This window comes from Euprymna scolopes, chromosome 41, assembly GCF_053919585.1.
Source record: "Euprymna scolopes isolate OS-2025 chromosome 41, ASM5391958v1, whole genome shotgun sequence".
NCBI classification, from domain to species: domain Eukaryota; kingdom Metazoa; phylum Mollusca; class Cephalopoda; order Sepiida; family Sepiolidae; genus Euprymna; species Euprymna scolopes.
The window spans coordinates 36,762,451-36,785,072 of NC_136522.1; the positions used below are offsets into that span (position 1 = coordinate 36,762,451).

The 22,622-nt window shown below is 35.8% G+C and overlaps 1 protein-coding gene across 4 annotated transcripts in view; it reads left to right on the forward strand.

The window, feature by feature from the left end:
• Positions 1-22,622, forward strand: part of LOC145266475 (neurotrypsin-like) — a 219,882-nt gene that overhangs the window by 79,971 nt on the left and 117,289 nt on the right. For 3 of the 4 annotated variants that reach the window (XM_080122166.1, XM_080122168.1, XM_080122167.1), the window contains exons 8-10: positions 4,902-5,071; positions 7,436-7,574; positions 10,351-10,514. In XM_080122166.1, coding sequence (XP_079978292.1) covers positions 4,902-5,071; positions 7,436-7,574; positions 10,351-10,514 — 473 coding nt within the window. The remainder of the gene's footprint in view (positions 1-4,901; positions 5,072-7,435; positions 7,575-10,350; positions 10,515-22,622) is intronic. The other variant, XM_080122169.1, reaches the window with a different exon arrangement.

Sequence of the window (22,622 nt, forward strand, 5' to 3'; positions counted from 1 at the left end):
TCGAGCTCCAGATCTATGAGTGCTGTTCTTCTATGTGGTCTGTCACCCAAGTCCATATCGAGCATGGTTCTGATGTTCAATGAAAATGTATATCGTGTTACCTGCAAGCCAAAATAGGAATAATACAGTATCATATATGGTAAGAAGTATAAGTTAGTCAATCCAAAATGCTCAATATCCTGGATAGAGCAGGTATGTTTAACGGTTGTGTCGCCCAGAACAAATAATGTGTTTTGTTATACAATATTATACAAGAAAATCTACGCGGCATTCTGGTGTATATAGTACAGATGAGGAGAAAGAGTGATGAATATCTTAGATATAACAAGTATGTTAAAAGGCTGCATCGTTTGGGAAAACCAAGATCATTATGTTTTATTATGCTATTTTGTCCAAGAAAATATATTGGGATTTTCCCAGGATAGAAAGTGATAAATAGTTATCAAAAAGTAACAGATGTGTTCAATACAACTTCATTTCTTTTAGTTTTATATGGATCTGACAACGACGGGTAGCCCTGCTAGTCTATAAATATAAAAGCAAAAATGTATGTATGTATGTATGTGTGTTCGCTTTTTCTGTGTGTCTACAAAAGGCTTCTTTCAGAGAAGCGGTCGGTCGGTTCACAGCTTTTTAAAACTTTTTTATATCACATACAAATCGTAATATCTCACAGTTAACAACGAAGCTCGCCTGTCTATTTAATTTGATCGATTTCGGGAAGATAAATATTCGATATTCGTCGCTTGCGGTATGTGGGTTAGTCTTTTTCCTATAACATCTTGGGGGTGGGAAAAAAAAAAGCGTTCAGCAATAAATGAAAACTATCCCGCAGTTGACCTCATTAACTCATTAAAACAGGCACCTACCAAATCCAACTAATTAAATAAATTCAAACATATTTCCGTTAGCATCTAGCGGTGGGGCAATGGTTAATATCGTACGTTTTTTTTTTCACACTTTAATTTACAACTTTGCCTCAAGGGTTCGAGTTCGATCCTCATACTTACTTTTTTTTTTTTTTACCCTCCCCCCAAACACCCGGGCAACGCCGGGTACCCCTCGCTAGTATATTATAGTTGTCTGTGTATGTATGCGCATGTCCAGCTAAAAGTAATAAAAGTACTAACCAAAGACCCACAAAGTTTATATTTTCTTGATGAGCGTTGCCTGGGATGTATAATATCTAAACTTTACAAAAACATATTTCTTCTTTTATGGGAAACTGAGCAGGTGTTCTTTAGAAGCAGAAGCCTTTTTTCTAGATTTGTAATGCAATTATGTAGTAATTTTTAAAGAAAACAACGTAATTATGTAGTAATTTTGAAAATCTGCTGACTCATTCCTTGAACATTTCTGACTTTTTGAAATGAGAATTGGTACAAATGTATTATTTGGATTAATTGAACTACTGTTCTCATCTTGAGCGTTATTTTCATAATGTGTCAGTCGATGTAACCTCCGATCTTCTTTAGGTGTATCTTGTCGAACTCGGAATGTTTCTATCAAACTCAGGAATTTAGACAGAATTTTGAGCGGAACCCTTTATTTCCTTCACATGGGTAGCGTGCTCTTGTTCTGACAGCCATGACTGGAGAGAGGTCCTAAGTAATTTGCAATTGTATTTTTTTGGTCACCCACACTGAGGATTGAACCTTCAACCTTCAGAAGAATATCACGTTTTACAATTGATTTTTCCAAGTATCTCTAACCATTGCGCCACAGGTCCATCTTTTTTAACTTTGGCAGAGACAAGTAGTTTTCCAGATATAAAGACATGCATTATGCACTGTAATTTGTTCTATTCAGCGTTGTCCGAAGGGGTAGGGGGTTATAAGATTAAAGTATTACTTTTGGTAACCAATATATATTAACTCTCGTGTGGATTATTGCCTTTATCCACTTTATGTATCTTTTTAATATGTATACATTAGAGGGAGGAAAATAACTAGGAGTTTACTGTGACCCTTTTTTTAGTCAGCATTGTTCGGATCAAAAACTGTAAGATTACAATTTTGCTAACATCATTTCTCTTCATACTTTGATTTTAACTTTTGTAGTGCTAACATTACATTGTTATATTTATTGATAGAGTAAATAACTGAAACTTTTGTTCTACTTGGCGTTGTTGAGGAGCAAATGAATCATACACAACATGATTTTTTGTTCATACTTTGATTTCAACTATACTTTTGTTGTGAAAAGCTTACTAACATTACAATATTATATCTGGGAAGGGAATAACAGAAATTATTGAACTACTCGGCTCTGTCTGTAGTACTTACCAACAAAACAAACGCCCACGTGTTTGTGCCTTGTGTAGGCATGCGCGACAACAAAACTTGAGTTTTTATAAGCGGAAGTCTCGAGGTTGTCAGGAATCTCCGGGCACATGTGCAAGAGGAGGGATTGAGAGAGTGATATAAAAGGCAGGTCGAGTGAGAAGGTTGTTGTTGTCGTAGACGTTACAGTGATTAGCAGTTGATTAAGAAGTTGTTTTTTTGTGTCAAGTCGCACACCTCGGTGAAGGTGAAGGTCATATAAGTCATGCACCTCGGTGAAGGTCATACTGTCATGTAGCAATTATCATCAAAAGCAGCATAAGCATTATGAATGCGGAATAACAGAATGTTTTGTTATAACTTTTCAACAACCATAAATTTAGTTTACATTTTTATCTCTTTGGATTATTTTCATTATCAACATAATTTCTTTTCAAATAGTTGTGAAATTGAATGGTGAGAACAGTATTACTCCTGAAGAATATCACTGTTTTATTCTATACTAGTAGGGGGTACTTGGCGTTGCCCGGGTGTTTGGAGGTGTGTCTGTTTTTAAATCACAACAAAAATCGTTGCCCGGGTGTTTGTTTTAAAAAAAAAAGTTTTTTGTAGGAAGGATTGAACCCGAAGCCTCCATGTGCAGTTGGAAAATTATAAAGTGTGAAAAGAAACGTGCGACGTTAAACGGAAACATGTTTGAATTTATTTAAGTAAGATTAAGAATTGGCAGGTGCCCGTACTTGACGACTTAATGAGGTCAACTTTCAGTGCGGGGCAGTATTTTATTTACTGCGGGTCTGTTCGCTTCTTTTTTTATACGAAAAAGATGAATCCGCATGCGGCGATCGAAAAATGTTGAATATTTAACTTTTGAAAGTCGGGCAAATTAAATAGACAGGCGACCCCCGTTGTTAACTCGTAGATATTATGATTTCAACGTGATATGAAAAGTTTTAAGAAGTTGTGAGCCGACCGATCACTTCTCAGAAAAAAGCCTTTCTCGAACGTACACGAAAACGCACACACACACTCACACAAACAAACAATTTCGCTTTTATATATATAGACTAGCGGGGGGGGGGGGGGTACCCAGCATTGCCTGTGTGTTTGGAGGTATGTGTGGTTTTGGGTAAATCAAAACACCCGGGTGTTTGTGTCGGGGGCGGGGGGGGGGTAAAATAAAAAAATAAGTTTTGGTAGGTAAGTATGAAGGATCGAACCCAAACCCTTGAGTTGAAGTTGGAAATTAAAGTGTGAAAAAAAACGTGTGACGTTACTGCGGGTCTGTTCGCTTCTTTTGGCCACCACGAAATAGTAACGGAAACATTTTTGAATTTATTTAAGTATTATTAATTGGCAGGTGCCCGTACTTACTGAGGTTATATGTCTGATATAAGGAGAAACTCCACATTGATTAAAGCTGATTGCTTTCGGACGTTTCCGGCAATCGCGACCGGAAAAATGCCGCCAGAATTAGTTTCGCTTTAATTATACGAAAAAGCTTAATGTGCATGCAGCGATAAAAAAATGTTGAATATTTATCTTTTCAAAGTCGAGCAAATTAAATAGACAGGCGACCCCTATTATTAACTCATAGATATTATGATTTAGACGTGATATAAAAAGTTTTAAGAAGTGAGTTGACCGATCGCTTCTTGGAAAAAAGCCTTTCTCGGACATACACAAAAAGCGAACATACATACATACTTACACACATTTTCGCTTTTATATTTATAAATGACTAGCGAGGGTACCCGGCCTTGCCCGAGTGTTTGGAGATGTGTATGTAGGAAAGGATGACCCTGTTTTAATATTATAAAAAAAAAACACGAGTTAAAAAAAATTGAAAAAAACAAAACAAAACAGCGAACAAACATAAAAAACAAAAGAGGAAAAAAGTTTAGGTAGGAAGATAGGCTCGAACCAGAAGCATCGAGGCTAAGGTGGAAAAAAAAGCATGGCATGTTACCTCTACACCAAAGAGACATACAATTGAGAACGAGTAAAATTAAACCTTTAAAAACACTTGCAGGTGGTTTAAACTAACGTCAATGTTTTCTAGGTCAAACATGATGTCGTTGTTGTAGTAGCAGAAGGAGAGAAAATGAAGGAACGATTTTTTCGGCACCCCTCCTTATAGAAAAGGGTCCAGTTTAGGGTGAAGGAATTAATGTTTTTGGCCAATTTTTCGATATTTGTCGGGCAAAGGTTCGAGCTTGAAAATGATATTTGGTGAAAATCCGTGTCGAAAGTTTTTACATACACACATTTTCGCTTTTATAGATGTTGTCCAGGTGCAACATCTTTTTAGGATTTTTTTTTTCATCAATAGTTTTAATATGCTTGGCAGTGCTTCATTCTTCCAGATGGCAAGTGGGCCTCATTCGATATTTGTATCTCATGTCTCTACACAGCACATCTAGTTTCAGCATCATCAATAGCCTGATATGAAAACTAAATTTATTTCCTTTTTTAAATTTTTTAACATTTAAACATGAGCCCTTTTGATTCTGATTAAAGTACGTAAAAATGCTTAAACGGATGTGGCTAATTAAATGGATTTTTAATACAAGATTTGCAGTCAAATCTGAGCCAAACAACCCTTTTTCCACATTTCAGTGTTGGAAATGTGATTTCACCCAGCAACACGCAGCATGGCAATGGCCAGATTTGGCTCACCGATTTAAAATGCAATGGAACAGAAATTTCCATAACAGATTGCAGCCATTCTCGGTGGGGAGTCAACAGGTGTGACCACTATTTTGACGCCGGTGTCGAATGTAGAGAGCGTAAGTACCACATCTGATCTAACATACACCCCGTGCCAGAATTATATGCAAATCGATATTTTTGTTCTAACTTCGATAGTTTTCAATGAAATGTAGCATGTTATATGGCAATACAGATCTAAAATTTTAAGTTAATCTGCACAGTAATAAACAATTGCCAGCCATTTTGGTGGTTTGCATTTTTTTTCAGCGTGCAATAACCAATGCTAAAATATGGTGAAGTGCTAAAAGATCATCGAAACATTGATTATTTGAGGAATTTGTAAATTGAAACCAAACAACTTCAATGTGGTTTTGTAATATTTGTTATCTCGTTTGAATACAACACAACACAAATATTAATTTGAATAAGACACAACACAAATACTAATTTGAAGGATTATTTTATTTTCTGTTAGCACTGTGAACATGGTAAGATGACATGAGTATAGCAGTCGTCAAAACACGTGTGTACTGGACGTCGACTCAGTGAACTCAGCCTCATTCTCGTTGAAAAGGCACCAGCGTGCTCTACTTGGATGGTAGCAGCAGGCTGGTAGGGGAGGAGTCAGTAAGCAGGGTGACTAGGTGTAAGGAAGGGTTAAGGAGTGAGAATTGTCTTTTACATTGTAGGGAAAAGGAAGGTTTAATATAGTGCTGAAGAGGATGGTAGTAGTAGTTTTCGTTTTGTGACCTAAATCTTTGGTCAGTACAGTTTCATAGTACAATCAATATCTTATATAATTGCTATTTTTATTGACAAGAGCAAAAAGCCTTTGGTCCATTGAAGATGTCAAACTTTCGATTTCATCTGATGAAATGTCTTTGGCAGCAGTCAAAATAGCATTCCAAAGGTCATCCTTGGAGTTGTACTGCCTTCCTTCGGAGTAAATACTTTGTTTCAAGATGCTCTACAGATTTTCGATGGGATTTAAATCTGGAGAACAGGCTGACCATCGCATTATTTTCCCATGTCTGGCAAAAACTCCCTCCAAATATTCAGTGGCTATCCTTGCAGAATGAGACGGTGCATTATCATGCATGAATACCATCTTTTTCCGGAATGCTAAATTCTTCTTCTTGTGCCAGGGTTCTAAGTGTTCCTTAATGAAGTCAATGTAGAGTTTGGCGGTAATTTTCACTCCATCTGCGACTCTGAATGGTCCTACCAGCTCATTGCCAATGATTGCAGCCCAGAACATCACACCACCACCTCCTTGTTGACGCCTGATTCTTTGGGGGCATAGACCATCCTCTCCTCCACCCATCGAGTCCATCAAGGGTCGCTCGACACTCATCGATGAACAAAACAGTTTGAAAATTCACCTTCATGTGATCTCTTACCAACTCCATCCTCTTTTTCTTGTGGATATCCTTCAATTTAGGACGGACCTCTGGCTTTCCAAATTTTGCAATTAATTATGAAAAATTCATAATGATCATTTAATTAGTTTAGAAATAAATCCTGCACATATGAATGTGTTTGTGAAATTGTATGTAAGTATAATAGGCTGTTTGTTCAAAAATGTGATTGCATTTTTCATATCATTTTTAGGTGGGGCTTGTACGTTTGCAGTCAATAATTAGATGATTGAAAGACTGTAGAGTTGAATGTAATAATCAAAGAGGAAAGCGCCCCCCTGTGTGTGTCGCACAGTCATACAACTTACCTTCGGATGGGATCTGAGAGAAAGAGAAATTAAAGATGGCAGCCATGGATTTATAAGATGTAGTCTCGTGGAATCTCACAAGATCTCATCTTCCACTGCACACGTATGCAAATGGAATGGGGTCAGTTTTCTGATAAAATGTCTGTTGGCAGAAGCAGTGGAGATACATACTGGAAGTTGAGAGAGAAAGTTGTCAGTGACGAATTCTAGCTGGACTTTTGCGTATTGTATTTGGTTTATTTTGTTTTGCTGTTTACCATTTAACATCAAAGACATGTTAATAAGACTTCAATTTTTTTATGAATTTCAAATTTTTCTTCAGTTGCATCTGGGAACCCGCAGATGCAAATCTTACTTCCAATTATCACTTACATGGAATGCAATTGAAAACAAAGACCTATATCAAGTAATTTCCTTGGTAGAGATGCATAAACAACTGATGATAAAATACTCCTCCTTGAAAAAGGAGGTAATGCTTGGTAGGATAGCTGCTCAGGGCCAAACAGAACCATGCTTCACTCTGACAAAGTCGAAGGGCCCTGTCGATTTAGAATTACACTCTCCACCTTTCTGGCTGCCTGTTGCTACCTAGTTTGGAGTCTGAAAACTTATCCAGGGAAAGTAACTGCAACTCTATGTAAAATTCCATGTTTGTCTCCCTTATTTTATTTTTTACAAAAACCTCATTTTAAAAATAATTATGTCTCCTAAACAGCATACAGAGTTGAAGTGAAACTATCCAATAACTCAACAGGCCTTGTTGAAGTGAAGTACTACAACCAATGGGGATTCGTGTGCACCAACGGTTGGGATGATAAAGCCGCTTCTGTCGTCTGTCAAATGCTTGGTTTCAGGTGGGTACTTATTTATCTAATGATCAAGCCCCATGAGTGGTGGTATCCAATACTATTATAACTGTTTCATAATATTTCTCAGTACTAGGACTTATACTTGACTGTTTGAGGCATACAGTTAAAGCAGCTGCACACCGCTGACAAAACAAATGGATGCTAAAAACAGAAGAGAAGCTTTCAAATTATTAATTTTAAGAAAATATTCATTTTATTCAAAACATTAAAGCGAAAGCCTAGCAGCTAATTTTGCTTATTGAAATAATTTAATTATAGGGTAAGACTCCTTCTCCCCAATGACATTCATCTTTTATTTTAATAAATTTCACAATCCTTTCTGCAAGCCAACTATATTTTGTGCAAATAACTTTCAGTCTATGCATAACTTGTTTCTTTCTTGCTGCCATTCATTTAAACGCTATAAATAGTCCTTAATAATTTAGCAAAGGAGAGCAACTCTATATAAGTAATATTTTATAACAAGATATTTTTCATTTTTTTCCACAGATATTTAATAGAATTAATATTGTGTTAAAAATGAGAATATAAAAAATGGGAAAAACCAAAAAATAAAAAATAAAAATCTGATAAATGACCAAATGATTTTTTTACTTCAGCTTTTAAGAGATCTTTTAAGATTTGAGTTTTAAAAGAATATTCGCTCGATCTTGCTACAAGTGTAAATAAGATTTTAGATTTTTGTTGATAATTGTCATTTTTTGTTGATAATTGTCATTATTTGGTGATAATTGTCATTTTTTGTTGATAATTGCCATTTTTTGTTGATAATTGTCATTTTTTGTTGATAATTGTCATTTTTTGGTGATAATTGTCATTTTTTGTTGATAATTGCCATTTTTTGTTGATAATTGCCATTTTTTTGGTGATAATTGCCATTTTTTGTTGATAATTGTAATTTTTTGTTGATAATTGTCATTTTTTTTGTTGATAATTGCCATTTTTTGTTGATAATTGTCATTTTTTGTTGATAATTGTCATTTTTTGGTGATAATTGTCATTTTTTGTTGATAATTGTCATTTTTTGTTGATAATTGCCATTTTTTTTTTTGATAATTTTCTTTTTTTTGATAATTGTCATTTTTGATGATAATTGTCATTTTTTGTTGATAATTGTCATTATTTGGTGATAATTGTCATTTTTTGTTGATAATTGCCATTTTTTTGTTGATAATTGTCATTTTTTGTTGATAATTGTCATTTTTTGTTGATAATTGTCATTTTTTGTTGATAATTGTCATTTTTTTGGTGATAATTGTCATTTTTTGTTGACAATTGCCATTTTTTTGTTGATAATTGTCATTTTTTGTTGATAATTGTCATTTTTTGGTGATAATTGCCATTTTTTGGTGATAATTGCCATTTTTTGTTGATAATTGTCATTTTTTGTTGATAATTGTCATTTTTTGTTGATAATTGCCATTTTTTTGTTGATAATTGTCATTTTTTTGTTGATAATTGTCATTTTTTGGTGATAATTGTCATTTTTTGGTGATAATTGTCATTTTTTGGTGATAATTGTCATTTTTGATGATAATTGTCATTTTTTGTTGATAATTGTCATTATTTGTTGATAATTGTCATTTTTGTTGATAATTGTCATTTTTGTTGATAATTGTCATTTTTGTTGATAATTGTCATTTTTTGTTGATAATTGTCATTTTTTGTTGATAATTGTCATTTTTGATGATAATTGTCATTATTTGGTAATAATTTCATTTAAAATATTTTAAGTTCAAACAATTTGCATTATTTGGATTATTCCGATTATTATTCTCATCTTGTGCTCACTTGTTTCCCCAACATTTTGGCCGATGTAATCTCTAACATTTTTGCAAATTTGAGAACCTATAAAGAACTTAGAACTGAATACTTTATTTAATCTACAGAGGTAGATTGTTTCTCATTCAGCCAGCCATGATTAGAATTCAGTTTTAAGTGACAGTCTTCTGGAGGTTGAAAGTGCAATCTTTATAATCACCTGATAAAAACTAAGAAATACATAATTAATACAGTGAGTATGATGAGAATAATAGCTCGAATAATCTAAATCATCTAATGAATCCTCATCTAAAAAATTCAAAAACACAAACAAATTTGTTTTTCAAATTTTCAGAGATACGTTCTAAAAAAGCATAAGCATTTTTATTATTTCTAATACTTTATGTTCATAACAATGGATGCAGCACGATGGCTAGGCATGTTTAAATTAGTCATAAGCTTTTTTGATTTATTGCCTTGAAATAATATTGTCTCATTAAAGAATTTTGAAAAGGCAATTAAATTATGGATTTTATTATGTCAATCATATTCTATTAAATGGGCAGTTTAATGATACTACACTTTGATCTCAAACTGATGGCCGGAAAGGGACTTCACTATATCTTACTTTAAAAAATACAAAAATTATTTTGCCATGGCATTTTTTCTGTTTGTTACGAATTATCAACAAGCAGATTTTTTTTTCAAATGTTTTCTGTGTGTGTGTGTGTGTGTTGTGTGTGTGTGCGTGTGTGTGTGTGTGTGCAGCTAAAATTCACTTATAAAATATTCGGTTTAAATATGATCTCAAACTGTTTATAGTAAAATTATTTATTTGCTTTGGAGTGCCAATAGATCACATTCTTCCTCTGGACAATGCTGGGTATCTTTGCTAGTTTATCAGGGCTCTCCATTAATATATTACAAAATGAAAAATAATGATTCAAAAGTACCTAAAATGCCAGACATTCAAAATCTCATAATTTTTCTTTTTTGTCAGCAATGGACGTGTCATCATAACGGACAAACAGGGTAGTGGTTTCTTTTGGCTAGACGGAGTTCATTGTTTTGGATCGGAATCAAGCATCCGTGAATGCAAACATCGATCTTGGGGAACCCATGACTGTTTCATTGGGCAAGAAGCTTCCGTTGAATGCTATAATCGTATGTATTATACCTTTTTCTTGACAACCTAAATAACAAAAATAGTATAATAAAATAATGAGATAAACATCTTAGGATGAATACATCTCAATTTGAAATCATGTAATGGGAAACAAAAACAATAGTAATAAAGTCGGAAAGATTATACAAAATGCAGCTGGATGGAGAAATTGGGAAACACAGCCTTTTATATGCTGCTAGTCATCAAATGGAATAGAAATTGGGAAACACAGCCTTTTATATGCTGCTAGTCATCAAATGGAATAGAAATCATGTACTTATTATTATTGAGCGGCAAACATCTTTGATGGCAGATCCAGCATCAAGCATCTTTTGGATGAATCACTTTACAATTTTGGCCTCTATTCATCGACTGCTATCTGGAGTGTAAGAAGCCCTACAACAGAAAGTGCTGACATCTACTGCTGTTCTTCTGCCAACATTGCCATTTTTCACCACACCAATCAGCATACACAATGTGCAACATGACCATTTAACTGCTGATAATCTCATATGGGGTGAACTTTTATTTGTTCTCTTAGACTACTGCCGTAAATGGAAGCTCTCGGTGAACAAACTCGTTTTCAAGATAACATTCATTGTTCTCATGTCTGTAATTCTCATTTGCAATCGTCTCTGATTGCCTGAGACATCGATTACTCGGATATCTTGTTCTTAAGGCACATATCCACCTTATCATTTGCAGGATACTGTTTATTCTTGGATTGTTAGTCAAAGTCCACACTAAAATCTGGCCAAGAAAGAAAATGGCTGCTGTGTTCGAGTCTTATGCAAAAACTGAAACTGAAACAAAAAATAAAACTTGCGTTTTTTTTTTTTGTGGACTGTTATAGTTGTTGTTGTTTCACCATGTTTTGGCCAACTCATCCTTTGGCCTTCTTTAGGTGGTTAACTGCAACAGTATAGGAATAACAGTCCACAAATTATGAAGCGTCATCTCTAAGGATTCCAAACAATAAAAAATAAAAATATATAAAAAGAAACTGTTGAGTGATTTTTTTTATAAAAATTTTTTTGCGTAATTTCAGTGAAATACGAAACGAGCACATCAAAAACTGAAAATTTTTGTGAAACGAAATATGAAACTAACTTTAATTTTAATGTTCCACAGAAAGTAATAATCAATTATGATTCTATTAAATGATGTTCATGTGGACTGAAGAAATAACAATATTCCAACTTGTCATTAAGTTGACAATTTCAAAATGATCACAAGATTATGAGACAATTCTTCGAGGTGTGAAATCTTTGTCAAATGTATTAAACTGTTAATCGCAATTCATTCAGTTTTAGATTTTACTTAAAACTCATTTTCTTTTTAAGATGCTGTGCCTCAACATTACCTCCAGCAGTTTATTTTCAACAACTAATGTGTTAATATTTGCAAGATTACTGCCATGCGTACTCAATTTGATGTTCGCTATACTTTTAATAGTCTTCCTATCAATACTTCTATTTCTATACTTCCCAAATGTTGATGCGTTAGTGACCGGCAACAATCATTAGTAACTAATGTGATACAAGTTATCCGCTCAATTTTCACATTGTTGATTTTATTGGGGATCTGTTAGATTGGCCCAGATGTTGAATCCTCCATTTCGTTTTCCAGAGATTATGTGGCCATATTTGTTAAACAAATTGCAATGAATCCGAGATTCCCTTCTTCAATTGTAGCATACAATCTTTTCACAAATTTTGGATGCGTTATCAGCAGCTCCTATTACTCTCGCTTCTTCTTATTTGTCCCTCAGTCCTCATTTTTTAATGAGTGATTTTTCTGACAAAGGGAGAAGAAAAAGCTGTTTCCTAGGTTGGCAGTATTTTGCGCGAACAGTTGGCAGAGATGGCGGAAATTTTCTGTTTCTATGTCTATCCTTGTAGCCATGTCACTAGTAAGGGTGCTGGAGGTAAACGTTTTATCTGGGCTGACGTTATCCGCCTGATTGTCAGGGACCCGAACCTTGGATTAACCACTAAGGAGGCTGTCCTATCAGCAGGTGCAAAGTACTGGGGCTGCTGTATTGCCATTTGGTGAATGGATTCTGGACCATGCAGTAGCTTCTGGTGGGGCCTCTCGATGCCATACTAGTGGGTAATTGTTACAGCTTTACCTTATCATTAACTACAAAAAAAAAAAATTCTTCGTTTCTTTTTCTCTCTTAGTTTCCCCTCTCTGTCCTGCTCTAAGTAAATCTGACGACCTAGTCCACAAATTCCAAAATTTCATCATGACAAGTTTCAAGAAAAAATACACGATTAAACCCGGTTCTCCAACTTCCAACGTAGACCCCTACTACCATGTCTCCTTCTCCAACATTCTACGTTCTAACCTTCCAGAGGTTGAAACCCAATTACAGGAGACTAAACCAGACCTTTTATTTTTAAGTGAAACTGGCATTGGACAGGCTATTTCCCCAGAAGAGTTCGCAATTAAAGGATACTCTAACTTAACTTCTAAATCTGACCCCCAAGATTGCCATGGGCATGGAATATGTGCCTATATTAGGGATAGCTTTCCATGTGGTAGGGACATCTCCAGGGAAGATCCTAACTTACCCTATATGTGCTTCTGGGTTGCTTTAGCTCACACTACGGCATTTATATTTACTCTCTATCGCCCCCATAACAGCGGAGTTACTATCTTTCAAAGCATATCTGAGAAAATTGACCAAGTCTTATCTGCTTATCCTTCAGCTAACATTCACGTATGTGGTGACTTCAATGTTCACAACGTCGAATGGTTGACCCACTCTTACAAGACCGATGATGAGGAGAGGTTCTGTCATGATTTCGCCATTGCCTATGACCTCACTCAGATTGTTCAGGAACCCACCCGTGTGCCCGACAATGACAGCCATTATGCAAGCCTACTAGACCTTTTTCTCACAACTTGCCCTGAACTATGTTCAGTTTCTGTTCTGTCACCTCTTGGCTCTTCCGACCACTCTGTTGTATCAATTAAGATAAAAATGAAATGTAATAAGTCCTCAGACGTACCTCTCCATCGTACAGTATATCGATACACTAAGGCTGACTGGGATAGCTTCCGTACATTTATATCTGATCTACCTCTGCATTCCATGTTTAAAAAGGATGTGTCCTCTATAGTATTAGACCTGACGGAATGGTTAATTGTAGGTATTGACCGTTGCATACCCTCGAAAAAGTTTCAGCAAAAACCTAACAGCCAGCCATGGTTCTCTCCAGAATGTGCTGCTGCCATTGCGCACAGAAATCACTTTTTCCACTGTTTCCAACGTAATAGATGTATGGAAACTAAAGCCGTTTTCAGGACTGCCAGCAACCATTGTCAGAAAGTAATAAAGAATGCAAGAGAGTTGTATGCTCAATCTGTTAAGTCCAAAGTAGCTGAGCAGCGGCTTGGTTCCCACCAGTTTTGGCAAATAGCAAACAGAATCCTGAACAGAAGCGTGTGCTCCATCCCAACTATTATCAGGTAATCTCGTCAGCATCAGACAAAGCCAAACTCTTTGTCAAGAACTTTGCAGCTAATTCTACCCTTTGCGATCAAGGCCGCCAACCCCCAATATTTCCTCCTGTATCAGAAAACACGCTATGTGATATACGTATATCTGTACGTGATGTTGCCAAGCTAATCAAAAACCTTGATTCCAGTAAAGCAACTGGCCCGGACGGTATTCCAATTATAGTACTCAAAAAAACTTCAACCTAAACTAGCGCCCATACTTACAAAACTGTTTAAACGTTGTCTTAAGGAGAATAGTTTCCCATCTCCCTGGAAAATTTCATCAGTATTTAAGAATTCAGGTGATCGCTCATCCCCCTCTCAGTACAGGCCAATAAGTCTCCTGTACGTCATGAGTAAGTTGCTGGAATCTGTGTTAAATGCAGAAGTAATCAATCATCTCAACAAAAATAACCTTCTTAGTGACACTCAATATGGTTTCCGTTCTGCTAGATCTACAGCAGATGTGCTTACAGTTATATCTCATAGGATTAGCAAATCTCTCGACAGAGGCAACCTTTCTAGGGTAATTGCTCTTGACATATCTAAGGCCTTTGATAGGGTATGGCATAAAGGTTTACTTCATAAGATCTCTAGCTATGGTATTGCTGGAAATGTCTTCTCAATTACTAAATCATTTCTTTCTGATAGGTTCATAAGAGTAGTAGTTGAGGGGCAAAAATCAGAAGCTCACAGTATTAATGCCGGTGTCCCTCAGGGGTCCATCCTGGGCCCAACTCTTTTCCTGATCTACATTAATGATCTTTCAAATCACATCCTTACATCATTTGTTATTGGAATTAATTTGTGAACAGCTCCTGCTGATTATTTGCTTTAACCCCTGTCAGCCCGTGGATTAGGGAAGCCATCCCCACTCCTCTGGGAGTCACGTGAGGGGTTTGATAAAACCCCTGCTCGCGCCCTTCGGGGCCTCTTTTTCACCGCTTTTTCATCTCATCCGGATCTGCGGATCACACCCTCGACGGTAGCTCTGTCAGTTTTCCAATTGCTTTTCAATCAGCGTGAGTGGCAGTCAACCCAGGACGGAATCTGCTAGCCCTGTTTGAATTGCAACCGAGATATCGCCAACGAAAGGGAGCCAGAACGAACGGAGCGAGGAAGCGCAGAGCATGACAATAATGTTACACGACTCATCTTCAGATAAGTCTAGCGGAATATGTTTTCGCAACTATTAATTACCTTCTCTTCTTCCATCCACTTAATTTTGGTCGTTCTGTAATATTCCATCATCTTGTATATATGTGCATATTTTCTTTCTCATTAAACTGTTAAATTGTTAACAACTGTGTTGTGTTCCTTCGCACATTGCCTCGTCTTATTTCGAATTAAAGACTTATCGAAATGTGTCCTCATACTCATGTGTGAGAGTCGAACTTTATTTCCAGGGATATTCTAATCCCAACATTGTAGACATTTATGCTGACGACACTACCATTTATGGTAGCACATCTAAGACAGTAAACGACCAAGTTCTCTCCAATTCTCTCTCCTCTGATCTTGAGCATGTAGTACAATGGGGTAAGGAGTGGCTGGTTACTTTTAATGCATCTAAAACCAAGCTTCTCTCTTTACATCATCAACATTCTGATCCACATCTGGCATCAATTGAAATGAATGGCTCTCGTATTCAGGAGGCCTCAAGTTTTGACAAGCTTCTTGGCTTGACCATTACTCCTGATCTTAAATGGAACACGTACATCAAATCTGTTGCCAAGGCCGCTGGAAAAATGGTGGGATCTTTCTATCGATCCGGTAGATATCTCACTGTTGATGCTATTCTCTATCTATACAAGAACCAGGTACGTCCAAGGATGGAATACTGTTGCCACATATGGGCAGGAGCTGCTAGAAAGGACTTGGCCTGCCTTGATAGAGTTCAAAATAGACTTCGTAGCCTCGTAGAAGATGTCCTTTTCTCTTCCTTGCAACCTCTATCTCACAGAAGAGATGTTGCGAGTTTGTCTCTGACGTATCGTTATTTTCATAGAAAGTGTTCGACTGAGCTTCAATCTATGGTCCCCCCTCGCCAAACTTTCACAAGAAACACTTGTCTAGCTGTAAACACTATCAATAATTCCCCCCACTCTTTATCTGTGCCTAAACCTAAACGTAGATTCCATGAACAAAGCTTCTTTCTTAGAACTGCACGCCTGTGGAATTGTCTTCCGGTTTCCTGCTTTCCGGCTGACTACAATATGGTTGTCTTCAAGTCTAACGTAAATAAGTTCTTGATGAGCCGTTCCATATAAGTTATCAAATTTACCAAATTTTCATTACTAATGATTACTATATTGTCTAATTTCTACTGTACACTCTTTAGCCCTTATCCTTGAGTGGCCTTTTGGCCTTGATAATGTGGTGATGCCTATGTAAAAAAAAAAAAAAAAAACTCCATCGTGATATCTTTTACCTCACACTCTGCCGGTTGTACAACCGGTTGCAATATCTTCATTGATTTCCTTATCCGTCATCACGGGCACTAAAAGCTGGCCCAAAGTCAAATGCTCCATCTTGGATGAAGCACATAGAAGTCACTTTACCCGTCAGCATCCTGTCAAAAGAGGATACAAGTCAAGAACTCCTCCAAACAATTTTGAGTGAATTTACATAAATGTGCTAGATATACATCTACTTGTTCAATCGAGTGGAATTTCCAAGTTGAAACTATTATGAATGAATTTCTTGCAAATGGCGTGTATAGAAACTTTTTACATCATGCTTCTCTTTGTTTGCCAATTTTTTGTAGACTACAAATTCTCCACCACTCAACAGGGCAATGACATAATTCTCAATTTATTTCACAAAGAAGTTTCATCTTCTCAATTCATTTCACAACTGAAATCAGTTGAACTGAGTGATTTATCTCAAATCAAATCTTGCCTGCCATATTGTGGGAGTGGAGAATACACCAAAATAATTTGTAAGTTTAAATGTAATGTAAAGTAACATCTTGTTAATCTTTCCTAGGCATGGTCCCAAATAGTAGCCCCTTACATACAAGTGGCGATATGTCTTGTTAGGGGTGAATGTGAGTTTAAAAAAAAAAGAAAGAAAAATTATTACGGACGTTGTTTATGAATATCAGGAATAGTAAAGGTTAAAAAGTTGACCTCTTTGTATTTATTATTGTTATTATTATTATTATTATTATTATTATTATTATTATCTGTGTTTTTATTTGTATTTATTATTTATATTTACTGCATTAATATCATGCTGTTTAGATGTACGACTATCGAGGACAACCCGGATTTTTCTCTTGTCGAGAAAGAATCTAATCATGTTAAGTATTTTCCAGAAATATAATAGAGTTTCATTTTCGTGAGAAGTTCTTCTGTAAAAAGTTTTGGATATATCAAGATGACTTCCTTTTCCTTATCCAGTGCATGTTATATGTGTTCAGAGATCATGGTTATAATGTCTACAATAGAATGGACTTGTTGTGATCCATACTGTTGGCCAGAAAGAAGCTTAGCATTTACAAGATGGGCTAGCACTTGATTGATTAATTAAAACTCTTAGCAAAGAGGGGGAGGAAACTGATGGGGTGATAAGTGTGTGGGCCAGTTCTTTCACAAGAATTCTTGAATACTGGTACCATGGAGGCAATTTTCCATCTATTGGGAAGCAAACCTAGGCTAGGCATTTGTTGAAAAGTTTTGTACATCACACGTTTGATATTTCGTTTTCATGTCGTACATAAAAGACCTTTGATATTTTGTTATCTTTTTTTCATGTCATACATAACACGTTTGATATTTCGTCTGTTGTGTTCAACAAAATTGTATATTTTGAATTTAAATCCCCAAATACAAAGTAGCCAGCTGCTGAGGCTAGACCTATCATTCAGAATGTAACCGGGCTGGAGACAAAAAGGAACAGGATTGTATTGTATGCATCAAATTTAGGGTCGAGACATGTTCGCTTTCAGTTCCAGTTTGTACAGAGAATGCTTCCCAAAGTGATCTGCCACAAGTTATTTTCTTGTTTCCAGTGGTTGTTGATTCGTCAACGACAATATCCGTGGATTCTGCCTTTGTGATTGCTTTCTCTATTTCGAAAGTGTCATCTTCCAAAAGGTTATCAAAACCGTCATCAACGAAGTGGAAGTCTGAATTGTCATCTAAAACCATTTCAGATTCATCTGCACTAGTCTCACTCTCTTCAATGACCTTCTTTCTCATGACTTTTCTTTTCTTGGTTCGATCCACATTTCGGTCTTGAGCTCTTTTTGCCTCCATCTGTCTCTTCCTGCTTTCCTTTCGTCTTTGAATTTCTACTTCTTTCTCTTTCTTTCGCTCAAGTCTCAGTTTAGCAAGTTCTTCTCTTTTCTTTTTCTTTTCTTCATTTTCTTTTGCTTTTTCCTGTCTCTTCCCCTCCATATCCAGTTTTCTTTTTTCCTTTCTTTCCCTTTCCTTTTTTTCCATCCTGTCTTTGGTCTTCAAGTGTTCAATGAACTTGTTTCCACTCATCAATGAAGGCAGCTGTTGTACTTTCCACTTCACAGTGCCTTTTTTGATGGTTGGCACAGTAAGCGGGTTTTCAGTAGGCCTGTTTACTGATGGGTGGTTTGACTCTGAGGATTCCATGTGGGTCACATGAACAGAGTGGCTCATAATGACCAAATGGTATTGCTTCCACAAGGAAAAGAGGCTGTCTGGGCAATCATAGCCTTCTTCAAGTCTTTTGAAATACAAGTTCAATGTTGTTTCGCCAATCTGGGCACAGATCATTGAATAAAATTTGATTTTTCATCAGAACATGCACTTGTGCTTGCTGTGGGGTTGGGTGCTGGAACTGACAATGAAGATGATGTTCCTGTTGGCATCGGCAAGGAAGATGATGAAGATGATGTGGGAGCTGTCAATACAGGTGCTGGCACTGATGATGATGATGCAGGCGCTGATGATGAAGATGGTGTTGCTGGTGCAGGTGTTTGCATTGGTAGGGAAGATGGTAAAGACGATGCTGGCGCTGGCAATGCAGGTGCTGGCACTGATGAAGATGACATAGCAGGAAATTGTGGAACTAAAGCACTGGTTTGATCCTCTGCTGTGATATCTGGCAATATCTTCTGCCACTCAATGTTGTTTGGATCCAGTGGATATATGCCACTGTTCCTGAAAGCTTGTGGGGCCAGATCTCGCTTGATGGTAGTTTCATATGCCTCTTTGAAAACAAGTGTGAATGTGCGCTTGGTGAGAATTTCCAGTTCATTTTGTTTTTTGACGGATTTCCGCCATTCCGCTTTCATTGTCTTGAAAACCCCAACATCCAATGGCTACATAAGGTGGGATGCATGTGGAGGCATACAGGATGATGCCATTGTCCTTGCAAAACGTCGCTGCTTCAATGGTCTGGTGACTGATATGTCCATCGACCAGAAGGAGGATGGGCCGCTTCACATGGGCTGTTTGGGGGTGGAAGACCTGTTGCAACCAGTCCAGGAAGATGGACTTATTTATTTGTCCATCCATTTTTGGACTTTGTGATGAATGAATCGTCAAACACTTCCTGTGGTTTGACTCCCCAGAACTTTGTGCCAGGATAGATCATCATTGGGTGCACAAAGTGTCCACTCGCACAGCAGCATACAAGAACGGTAATCATTGTCTTTTGTTTACTGCCTACTTGATAAACAAATTTTGTCCCTACAAAAGACAGAACTTTCCCAGAGGAAGTATTTAAACTGAAGCCAGACTCATCACAGTTGTAGATCCTTGATGGATCTAGCAAAATACTGGCATCAATGTCAGTGACGGTGGCTTGGAAATCAGCAAACCACTTCATTATGGATGATTTTCTGACAAGAGCTCTTTGCTTTCCAAGTTTTTGAGGAGTATGCAGAACTATTTCCGGATGCTTTTTCTTGAACAAACGGTACCACTTTTCAGATGGCATGTTGGCTGGCCATTTTGTTCTTCGTCCCCTTGCGTTCAGCATGCTTTGGACTGTCAACATTAGCTCCTGTTTTGTTTGTCCAAAGCCTCTATGTGATGAGTCTGTGATGAACTTGACGATTTCTCCCCCTTCTGGGGTGTGAGATAAGTCTGGGGTGCTGTGGTGTCCATCTTTCTTCTGCCAGTTATTTTACAGGCAAATGTTCCTCATGGAATGTTGAAAGTAGACGCTGCCTCCCTCTTTGACATGCCATTGCTCACTGCTTGAAGGGCGTTCTGAAAGTTTTCTTGGATCCACTTTGGCTTCATTGTAGACCTAAACAAACAGAGGAGAGAAAAAATAAAAAGACCTTGTCAAATCTTTTTTGTACAAACACACACACACACACAGACAAACACACAGGGATAGATCTACATGCACACAGAGACAAACAGACACACACAGGGATCCCCCCACACACACACATACACCCACACACTCACCTTATATGCACACACACACCTCTCTCTCTCTCTCGCTCTCTCAATGAGTCAGAGGTGGCCTGTATTGCGCAGATTTGAATTCTGCCATACAGGTAGATCTAGATCTAGATTATAATGTTTCTGAGCTCTTGGGGCAGGAACAACATACTAGAGTCTACGAAACGACTACGAACTGGCTTTTGGTTGCACAAAGGACATGCAATATTTTCCTCTGCCTTCCCTGCAACCACATTGGTTGCAAGTGGGCAATATTGATTTCAGTCATGCCCTAAGTGCAACCACTGCCTTTCTGTGGCTATTTACTGTCATGAATGTCAGACGTCTTTTATGTATGACATGAAAAAAGATAACAAAATATCAAACATCTTGTATGTATGACATGAAAAAAGATAACAAAGTATCAAACATCTTGTATGTATGACATAATTTTTTATTAAAATATCAAACATCTTTTATGTATGACATGAAAAAAGATAAAATATCAAACGTCTTTTATGTATGACACGAAAAAAGATAACAAAATATCAACATATTCACATGAATAGATAACACTAAATATTTTATCTTTTTTCATGTCGTACATAAAAGACGTTAAATATTTAAAAAAAAAAATTTTTCATATCGTACCTAAAATATGTTGGATATTTTGTTATCTTTTTTCATGTCATACATAAAAGACGTTTGATATTTTATCTTTTTTCATGTCATACATAAAAGATGTTTGATATTTTGTTATCGTTTTTCATGCCGTACCTAAAAGATGTTAGATAATTTATCTTTTTTCATGTCATACATAAAAGACGTTTAGTATTTTGAAATCTTTTTTCATGTATTACATAACAGATGTTTATTTTGTTATCTTTTTTCATGTCATACATAAAAGATGTTTGATATTTTATCTTTTTCCATGTCGTACATAAAAGATGTTGGATATTTTGTAATTTTATTTCAGGTCAGACATAAAAGATGTTGCATATTTTGTTATCTTTTTTATGTCGTACATAAAAGGCGTTTGCTATTTTTTAATCTTTTTTTATGTCGTACATAAAAGATGTCGAATATTTTGTTATCTTTTTTCATGTCATATGTAAAAAGTGTTGGGTATTTTGTTATCTTTTTTCATGTCATACATAAGAGACGTTTGATAGTTCGTTATCTTTTTTAATGTCGTACATAACACGTTTGATATTGTTATCTTTTTTCATGTCGTACATACAAGATGTTGGATATTTTGTTATCTTTTTTCATGTCATAGGTAAAAAATGTTTGATAATTTGTTAATTTTTTTAATGTCATATGTAAAAGACGTTTGATATTTTGTTATCTTTTTTCATGTCGTAAATTAAATATTTGATATTTTGTTATCTTTTTTCATGCCGTACGTAAAAGACATTTGATATTTTGTTATCGTTTTTCATGTAATACATAAGAGACGTTTGATATTTTGTTATCGTTTTTCATGTAATACATAAAAGACGTTTGATATTTTGTTATCTTTTTTCATGTCGTACATAAAATCTTTGATATTTTGTTATCTTCTTCATGTCGTACATAAAATATTTTGATATATTGTTATCTTTTTTCATGTCATGCATAAAAGACGTTTGATATTTTGTTATCGTTTTTCATGTAATACATAAAAGACGTTTGATATTTTGTTATCGTTTTTCATGTAATACATAAGAGACGTTTGATATTTTATCTTTTTTCATGTCGTACATAAAATCTTTGATATTTTGTTATCTTCTTCATGTCGTACATAAAATATTTTGATATATTGTTATCTTTTTTCATGTCATGCATAAAAGACGTTTGATATTTTGTTATCTTTTTTCATGTCATACGTAAAAGAGGTTTGATATTTTGTTATTTATTTTAATGTCATACGTAAAACATTTGATATTTTGTTATCTTTTTTCATGTCATACATAAAAGACGTTTGATATTTTGTTATCTATTTTCATGTCGTACGTAAAAGAAGTTTGATATTTTATCTTTTTTCACGTCGTACATAAAAGACGTTTGATATTTTGTTATCTTTTTCATGTCCTACAAAAAAGACGTTTGATATTTTGTCAACTTTTTTCCTGTTGTACGTAAAACATTTGATATTTTGTTATCTTTTTTCATGTCATACATAAAACACGTTTGATATTTTGATATATTTTTTCATGTCTTACATAAAAGTCGTTTGAT